This window comes from Nelumbo nucifera, chromosome 1, assembly GCF_055504915.1.
Source record: "Nelumbo nucifera cultivar China Antique chromosome 1, China Antique-T2T, whole genome shotgun sequence".
NCBI lineage: Eukaryota > Viridiplantae > Streptophyta > Magnoliopsida > Proteales > Nelumbonaceae > Nelumbo > Nelumbo nucifera.
In genome coordinates, this window is record NC_142649.1 from 100,724,878 (window position 1) to 100,735,026 (window position 10,149).

The following is a 10,149-nucleotide window of genomic DNA, read 5'->3' on the forward strand; positions in this document are numbered from 1 at the left end:
TAGAGAATGCAAAGAGAGAGCTAAGAGTGCAGATGGCGCAAGTTCAGTACCTTTGCTCCTTGGGGATCGGGGTCCTTTTATATTGGAGTTTTGTCAAATCAGGCGTAACTGCCTCTATCAAGTCAGGCGTAATTGCCTCTGCCGCAGCTGTTACTACCAGAGCTGAGGTGGCGGCTACAAGTAGCCGTTGCAGGGTACGGACCTGTCAGGTGTGCCACATCTTTCAGAAAATGGCAGGCACGATGCCGCCTGACGAAGGACGTGGGCGCAGCCTCCAGATTCGGCAGGTACTGTTGTCAGGCAGATCTTTCTTGCAGGTTGTCGAGCTACTTTGCACCGAGCTACCTTACATCGAGGTGTTGGGGGTGCGCCGAGGTGCTTATGCTTGAGGCGGGCCTTAGGCAAGTATGGACAGGAATGTTAATGGTGCTGACCCGAAGTGTTTCCACTTCGGGATACTTAGCTACTGGTCGGGGTGTTCCCTTCTTAGGAAGAGCTCGGGGCTCAATGGGAGGAGCTCGGGTCCCCTCGCTGAGGGGGGATCTCGGTTCGCTCCACCCTTGGAGAGAATTCGGGGTGAACTGGATGTCATTTCCCGACAAGTTGCCTCGTCCGCCGAGCTGTACGGTCGGGCTCCAGCGAGTTCGCTACGCTGAGTTATGGTCAGGCTGCCACGCTGAGTTGTCACTTATGCCAGGTCGTGTCCACGTGTCCCCATGCTACGAGGTCGAGCCAAATCATCCTCCATCAATTAATAATGATTTTAAACTCTTAAGCTATATTTATTATATAATTATATATACTAAAAATAATATTTATTGTATTTCAGTAATTATTTATTATTTTTGTGATAAATGTATTTTCAATGATTATGTATAAATTTATTTTTTTATTTAATAGAAAACTTTCAATAATTATTGGAGATTAAACTACTATTAGTGAAATTTTTTAATTTAATTTGTTATACTTATTGTATTTATTGTATTTTTGTTATAACTTATTGATTAATATTTATTAGGGATTAAACTATTATTTGAGATTATACTATTTATTGACTAAGCTAATATATTTTTAGTATTTATTGTATTTTTTTCATTATCAATATATTTTCAATAATTGTGTATTTTTGCTATAAATTTTCAATAATTATTGGAGATTAAACTATTGTTATTTATTAGAGATGAGACTATTAATTTAGCTAAAACTTTGAGTGTTCATGAGTTGGTTCGGTTCGGTCGTAGGTTATTTGGCCAACCAAATTGACTTAGTCAGGTTGGGGAGTTGGTCAACTAAAACCAACTGACCTTTTGTGAAAACTGACCCACTCAAGTTGTATCGGTTTGGATCGACTTTTTGGTTTGGTCAGTTAGTTCAAAAGATTTAAACTTAAAAAATAAATTTAATTTTAAAAATTATAGTGAAATTATTAAAAAATAAATTTAAACATTAGATTTATGATATAAAACATTTAAACTAAGAAATATGAGAAATTTCCCACTTTTCCATATTAAAAATTATATTTAAAATATAAAATATTAATATTTATCCATGGTTAGGTCATTTGATTTTGGTTGGTTTACAAATGGGCAAAGTGAAATTGATCCAACTTGGTTGAATTGGGAAATTTTTGAACCAAAGCCGACCTAAAATACTAGAAAACCAACCAACTCAGGTCGAGTTGATCGGGTTGGTCGGTTTCATTAGTTTGGTGAATAAACCTAACTGAAATTAATTATTGTTATTTTTGTATTATAAAAAATATTAAAAGTAGTATATAAAATATGAATAATTATTGATTATTTAAAAAGTTGAAAATATAAAACAATTGTATACTCTTATGTGATTCTATTAGGGTCACTTACACACATCTTATAGTTTTACATATTTACTTAAACCTACCTTATAGTTTTCATTTTATTAAAATGTCCCATATATTTTACAACTTATATGTTTAACCAACATTTCATTAAGGAGTGTTTGTTTTGCCATTAGGCCCATGATTTTTTATTCTAAAAATATCCTTAAAAATTAACCAAATATAGCCAATAGAGTGGTTGCCTGTGTCTTATAATGGGTAAAAATGATATTTTTATTTTTATTTTATTTTAATTAAATTTATTTAAATGAACATTAGGGTCAACACTATCATTTTCCACTATCATCTAATAGAAGATTGATTAAATACATTGCAAATTATAAGTGGTGTTTTAGTAAAACTTTAGCTATAGGGTAGATTTTAGTAAATCCATGAAACTATTAGGGGTATTTTAGTAAATGACCTTTTCTATAATTTAGCTTTTGCTTAATAAATCCCATGCATCGCACGGGTCCCCGCTAGTAAATATTTAAATTCTTGTTTTCTTGTTCTAGAACTTCTAATATACAAAATGCAATTTCTAATTTTAGAAATATGAGGAGAAATAATATTAAAAGCATACTGAACACAAATTTAAGATGTGACTTGCACATCTAATATGAAATAATTTACCATTAAAACATGGTTTTAGTTGAGATTTTAAAATATTTATTGTTGAATCATTAATACTAGCATTATCAAAACAAATAGAGAAAAGTTTATTTCAATTCCATAATTTTGTAAAGCATTTAAAATATTTGTAGTAATTGTTGGGCTAGTATGCGGTCATCCAATCCTAATAAAATTTAAAATTATTTTATGTAAAAGTCAATTTTCATTAATAAAATGTCCAGGAACACAAATATAACTTATATTATATTTAGATGGCAAAATATCAAAAGTAATTGCAACTCTAGAATTAAGATTTGATAAAACATAAAGTAAATTTTGTTTATATGAATAAAAAAATTTTAAAGCATCTGATCTAATAGTATTTCAAGAAACTCTTTTAAATTGTGGATTTGTAGAATATCATAAAAACCTTTCAAGTTTAATATTTTCAACTAATAAAAATGGTTGTTTAGCATGTGCAATTTATTTTACTAATTCTTCCCTAATTTTTTTCTTGAGAATATTTAAAAGTACCAAAAACCCCACACCCAATTTGTATTTGTAATGTTTTCCCTTTTTCTTCTTCTTGTTTCTCATGGGAGAGAAAATGTCTGTCCAAGTGGCTAGAGGAGGAGTTGGTCTTTTTTAATTATAAAATAATAAACATTAAGTTAATTGCACTTACTTGAATTGCCGGTTCAGGATCTCAACATGATTTCAGTGGTTGAAGCCTCCAAGCTTCCCAAATTGCCAATTTGAGATATTTGAGCAAGCCTTTTTCTTGTTGAAACTTGAACAAAGTTGACAATTAGAGAGTAAAGAAAGAGTATGAGAATTGGTGTGATGAGAATGGTGGAGGATAGGGGTATTTATAGGAATTGAAAATAATTCAATTACCCAAAATGCCCTAAAAACTAGTTGTTTTATAGTTGTTGAGAGGGGTATTTTAGTTATTATAAAGCCATTTATCATTTTACCCAAATGCCCCCAAACTAGTTGTTATATAGCTGTTGGGGGGGGGGCATTATTATTATTTTTTCTCCCCTCCCCTAAAGCCAAAATACATAAATACCTCCATATAGCTGTTTATAGCTATTGGGGAGTATTTCTAAAAAAAAAACTCAAAAAAAGCAAAAACTAGCCATTAGGGGGGGTCCCAATGACTAGTTTCCTTAGGCATCATGCTTGGTCGTGTTGTGTTGTGTCGGCCTATGGACTTGGAACCCCAAGCCCAACACGGCTTGCATGTTGCTTGTTGAGCCACGAGCAACATGACCTAATTTGCACCTCTAGTTTTAGATAAATGAAGCAGACAACCCAAAAAATGATTGATTGACAACCAATTTGGGCTCTCTAGATTTTTCACCAAACAAAACTTCAAGGTTGTTTCATGTAGGCCTCACCTAGAAAATAGCCCTTCAAATGACTAACGATGGATCTATTGCAAGTTCCTTTGCTCTTAATACCTCTTACCTCTTATCTCTTTATTTTAAGAGGTATCAAGAGTGTTCAGTTGTCATTTTATTTTCAGACTTAATGCATTGTACATCATGTACAGTAACAATAATGCTTACGTTTATTTTCCAAAAATACCCCTAAAAGGTTGCTCTTTTTTAGTTATGCAATGATTACCTTATAATAATAATAATAATAATAATAACATTTATTAGTTATTATCTAATTATATAATTAGTAATGAAATAACACTTATAAATTATTATTATTATTATTATTTTATTAATTACATATGTATTATTTAGTTACCTATATCATTATTTAATTATTTGAATTAATTAATAATTGATTATTTTGATTAATTATAAGAATGATTAATAATAATTATAAATTATTAATCATTATTTAATTACTTTAATTAATAATTATGTACGGATTTATTACTTATTAATTAATTAATTAATGGTCAATTCTTTAAAGATATTTAATAATTTACAATTTTTATCAGTTCCACTTCTATTAATTATTTTATATTGATTTAATTAAATTGTTTAATAGTTAAACAAACTTTTCACATTCAAGGTAAAAATGGTCATTTGTTACTTTTTAGAATTTAGCATTCAGATTTCAAAACAACATTATCTACATTTTGATTTTAGAACCAAGAAAAAATTCATCAACTCTAATACACATCTTAAAATAATTATTACATTTTTAGATGCATTTAGACTTCAGTGTTTAGTGCAAATGAACAGACCCTTAGATTCTTTAGATTTATTCATCAAATATATCTCATAAGTTGTCTCGGAAAGCCAAAAGTTTTTGGAAGAAAAATTCCATTTAAGCTGTGTTTGGTTGCAGTGCTATTTTATTTGCCCTAGTACAAGTGAATGGGAGTGCAAATGTAAAAAAAATGCAAATTCTTGTTTAATTTTGTTTTAGATTTTACTTTATTCTGCTTCATGTCTTAATTTACTTGATTTGTACTGTAATCAAACAAAATAAGCTAAAAATTGAAACAAAAATAGGTTAAAATTTACACTTAAATCATTTGCACTGTCATGGTTTTGCATTGGTGCAAATTTATTTGAATTGCAACCAAACACAACCTTAGGAACTCCTCTCCAATGTATGATTTCGAACTCCTCTCAAACGGGCACAGGGCACTCATAGTCATCGGAACAAAAAAGTTTTTGGAAAATCTTCATTCACCCCATCTTACAAATTTTTACTTCATCGTATAGTTAACAGCAGCACTAGGGAATTGTACAAGGGAATATAATGTGATAAGTGGGGGTATTGAAAATTTTTAAATTATTGTAAGTAATTAAAATAAAAATTTGTAAAGTGAGTTTAACTCTTAACATTCTTTCACTCGTATTTCCCCAAAGTTTGTTTACTTTGAGAAGCCATACAATCTCTCCTGTACAAATACGACATGTATAGAGATGAAGGATCCTACTCATTCCGCTGCGTCCAGATAAATTGACCCTCTTAAGCCGGGGCCGCGGGGAGTTCTCTATTTCTCTTTAGTCTCTTCGCGAAACCGGATTCAGTCGAGATAGGCTTCAGTCAGTGGAAGGCTGTAAAGGTTGTTCGAAAATGGGCCTTGCACTGACGAGATCAAATCAGCACCCCACAAGATTGCCCCCATAACGTTTCACAGCACATTCCTCCAATATATTGTGAACATCTCTCAATAATATTATAAAAAATGATGATATCATCTTTAAGAGATATTTATAATACATGGCTGAGATGTGATGTGGGACATTGTGAAGGGCAATCTGGTGGGGGGTTGATTTAAACTCTGCACTGACTGAAGCCGATCTCTCTTTTTGCTCGCAGATGTTTATGGGCCCACGTAAAAGTCTAGCCCACGGTCCAGACTCGTCCGCTTATCTGATTTTTTTCTACTTTTATACCACGTCAATTTATAATTCCTTACCAGACCTTCATCTCATCTCACCGCCTTCTAACGAGAAAACAAAGAATCCATACGCAGAATGTCTCAAAAATCCGGTTTTTCTTTCCAATCTACGTCCACGATGTCTGCCACTTCTACCTCTAGGGCTCTAACCACGACGTTATATTTGTCACATCATCGACTCCGGTCTGATTCGGAATAGCCTATCAATAGGTCGGATCCGGTTCGAGTCAGGCTTAGACCCAAAACCGCCCTTATAAAAAATTGGGATAACCGGTCTGACCCGATTATACTAACATAATTTTGTTATCATAGATATTTCCATGTAAATAATAATTGAAATTTTGATTTTTAATAATATAACCTTAGAAAAAATTACAGTAAAACTATAAATTATTTATGTTTAATAAGTATTTTTAATCAAAATAATCTTACATATTATCTATTAAATTTACTCTTTTAGACATAAAATAAAATTATAAAAAACTAAACAGCCTTCATATATTATTAACAAAACAATCAGTTCAGATCTAATAACCCAAACCAATTCAATTATGGACAAAATGACAGAACCAGAACCGACATAACCGGTTCGATTTGATAGGTCAGAGAGAACCGATCACGGCTCTGTAACTCCAGCGGCCCAGATCCAGACGGCCTCTTTTTGGTTTGGGTTGAAGAGAGATGCATAAAACTGATAAAAGTGAAACCAAAACGGGAGCCCGGACCCACAGCATTAAACGTAGGCATCAAAAAAAGCACCCGTGTGACATGATGCTTCCACGTGGTATAGATAATACCATACCATTTCCGGCGCTGACTTGGCATAGACGGATTTTGGCGGGAGAAGATTCCGCAACCGCAACAAAAGATATTTTGCCGGGACCTGCCAGCTGGAACTTTTCCACGTGAGCACGGATGGGGACCCCACCTTCCAGAAACCAAATGCAAAATGCAGTAGTCATTCGTCCCAAATTCACGCCAAATTCAATTCCCGCTCGGCAAACTTTGACGGCTTGTAACATGACACGTGTCCACACCTCAAATCCCAGCCATCCGTGACAGATGGGACGGTCAGAAGCTCGGGCAGAAGGTAAGAGACTGAAACCGTTCGATGAATGGCTAGAAATACATCGACGGACGGTAACCAAACTAAGGTCAAGACGGGCAGATCTAATTGCCTTTAAGAGGTGGAGTTGCCGCCCTTTCGTTCCTCGCTCCATTGAGGGTCTTCGAAACCCTCGTCTTCACGCTGCCCTTTCTCCTTATTTTTTATTTTCTTTTAATTTCCTTCCTTCTCCGGCTGTCATCCGGCAATAACTGCTCACTTGCCGGAAAATCTTTTGGTATTCCTTGCCCTTTTTCCCCGTGCTGACGCAGTACCTCATGGTTTCTCAGCCATCTACAGTCGAACTTTCTTGCCGGATGTTCGCCGGAGTCCGACCAATCTGATTTAATCTCGTGCATGCATGGCGTCCGCTCTCTTGGCCAGTCGGAATGAGCCGTATTGGGGAGAACGGAAGGTTTATATGAGGAAAAACCCTAGTTCTAACCCTCTCCTTAAGGCCAACCCTAACCCTAACTCCAACCCTAACAAGTCGATCTATGACCCTCCAAAACAAATTCATGGCCGGCAGGCTGATGAATCAGCGGGCGTTTCTCCGGCACTGTCAAACGATTCGTCTTCACTGAAAGGGAAATCGATCAACCACAACAATCGAAGAGAATCGTCACTTGGTGGATACGTTACCTTCAATATCGCAGCTTATTCGAGAAGAGAGCTAAAGGAGCTCAAGAAACGCCTGATCTCGGAGCTAGAACAAGTCCGGAGCTTGAGCAGCCGGATCGAACTGAGAGAAATCCAATCTAGATCCGGTTACAGCGCTTCTGGCGGCTATGGAGGTAAGGAAGTCACCTCTGCGACAAGGCCGCCTTTACATCTAAACCAGTCCTTAGATTCATCAGGTGCCGATGGAGCAAAAGAGAAACGGACTCCGAATGCGAACCAGTGCTATGGGCCCTCTGATTTTGTCACGGGAAAGGAGAGAATGCCTCCTGATGGCAAGAAAGGTTCAGGGAGCAAACGTCCTCTTCCTCCGGCCTCTGGCAGAGACCCAAAGAGGGCAGCATTAGAACCCGCCTCAACGGGCAAGCTAATTTCCGGTGCAATGAAGCGCTGCGGGCAGATCTTGTCCAAATTGATGAAGCACAAGCACGGATGGATCTTTAATGTCCCTGTTGATGTTGATGGCATGGGGCTTCACGACTACAACCAGATAATCAAGCACCCAATGGACCTTGGAACCGTTAAGACGAAGCTTGGCAAAAATCTCTATGCATCGCCTCTTGATTTTGCCTCTGATGTTCGATTAACCTTCAACAATGCCCTTGTATATAATCCTAAGGGTCATGATGTTTATAACATAGCGGAGCAGCTGCTGGCTCGCTTCGAGGAGATGTTTAAGCCTTCTTACAAGAAGTTCGAGAATGAGCAGCAACGCATGATTGCTGTCTCCACCCACGCCGCGACTACAATTGCTGCCTCTGCGATGGAGATGCGACGAAACTCTTGGACTCGAGTTCCAACACCGGAGAGGTCAAGAAAACTTGAACACGCTCCGGTTTCAACCGCAAGACAGGCTCCAGTATCAAATCCCCCACCAAACCCTCAAGCGGCACAGAGACCAGCTCAAACGCCCCCATCGGCTGCTATGAAACCATTGATGGCAGCAAGGTCTGCCATGGTAAAGCAGCCAAAGCCGAAGGCAAAGGATCCAAACAAACGGGAAATGAGCTTTGAGGAGAAAGAAAAGCTGGGAAAGAACCTCGAAAGCCTCCCAGACGAGAAGATGGTACAGGTGTTGCAGATCATAAAGAAAAGAAACGCTAAATTGGCGCAGCAGGGGGATGAGATCGAGCTTGATATTGAAGTTCTGGACACTGAGACGCTTTGGGAGCTTGATCGTTTTGTATTCAATTTCAAGAAGGTGATGAGCAAGATTAAGAGGCAATCAATTGCTACCAACCCGCTTTCCGTGGCCCAAGACAGCCAGGTAATGGCATTGTTAATCTAGGGCTTGATTGTTTGATATTTCCCCACCTTCTTGGTTAGTGACATTGTTTTTACTTGAAGCAGGCTTTGGTCGATGAGAAAACTGAGGCAGCAGCAGCAGCAGCAGCAGCTCCAATGTCAGCTTCTGCAAAGAAGGTTAAGAAAGGGGAAACAGTGGAGGAGGATGTTGATATTGGGGAGGATATCCCAACAAACAACTTCCCCCCTGTGGAGATTGAGAAGGATGCTGGCTGTGCGAGCAGATCGAGCAGCTCTAGCAGTTCAAGCAGTGACTCGTCCTCATCCAGCGGTATGAAAACCATTACCTTATCTCTCCATTGTTTACCTGTCTTTTGGGTGTCGTTAGGGAGAGCTTATTTTGTAGTTGTTGCAGATTCGGATTCAGGAAGCTCGTCTGGAAGCGATTCTGATACTGATGAGGCACAGTCCCCTTTTGTTGAGTCAAGAGTTTCGCCCAGGACCCAAGGAAGTTAAGTAGGAATGGTGGGCGGATGTGGAATGATCCAATCCAAACTGGGAGACGGCCAGGCGTTGAATTGGGGGAAATGAAGATGGAATGGAGAGTACAGCTTCTCTCCTTCACATAAGCTGCGTTGCAATTTCTGCCGTTGTGTTGTGCGAGTTTATACAAGATGGTGAAGCTCAGGTTCTTCTTTGTGGGTTGTATTGGTTTTTCCGATTTTTTTCCTTTTGGTGGTTGCAGTGGGAAAAGGGAAGGGGGGGGGGGAGCGGTGCAGAGTTGGCTCTGGCGCTCCTTATTTTGTAATATATGTAAAAAAAAGACGGGGATCAAAAACAACTGAGATAAAAGAAGATTTAAGAGATAGATCTGTTGACTGTCGAGATTGAGTTTGTGTAGGTATTTAGGTTAGTGGACCCACAAAATCAAAGAGAGGAGATAGAATTGAGATACTTAATTTTGTACCATACAATATCACCATATGATTTTCTCATCAGAGAGAGGGATCTTTTGACAATTCAATTCTTTTCTTCCTTGAGCTTTGATCCATTAATCCATGGGCAAACACCCACTGCTTGGCAAGTTGGCGACGGTACTTGACAGAGCAATGATAAAAAGAACAAGGCTTCTTTCCCCCCACCCTCAGAAGGGAAAACATGTGGCGTTGCCTTTCTTTTTAAGGATTAAGGAATAATACTTAAAACAGCCAGAAACGCTTTGAACCAACTTTCTACGGCTACAACTACCGCTTTTCTTTGGCCATCTCC

The 10,149-nt window shown here is 37.6% G+C and overlaps 1 protein-coding gene across 1 annotated transcript; it reads left to right on the plus strand.

Annotated features, from left to right (window-relative positions):
- Nucleotides 1-6,534: 6,534 nt before the first annotated feature.
- Nucleotides 6,535-9,904, plus strand: LOC104588444 (transcription factor GTE7-like). Its single transcript, XM_010246380.3, has 3 exons — nucleotides 6,535-8,902; nucleotides 8,986-9,211; nucleotides 9,296-9,904. Exons 1-3 carry the CDS (start codon nucleotides 7,319-7,321, stop codon nucleotides 9,394-9,396), a joined length of 1,911 nt encoding a protein of 636 aa, XP_010244682.1. The 5' UTR covers nucleotides 6,535-7,318; the 3' UTR covers nucleotides 9,397-9,904.
- The last annotated feature ends 245 nt before the right edge of the window (nucleotides 9,905-10,149 follow it).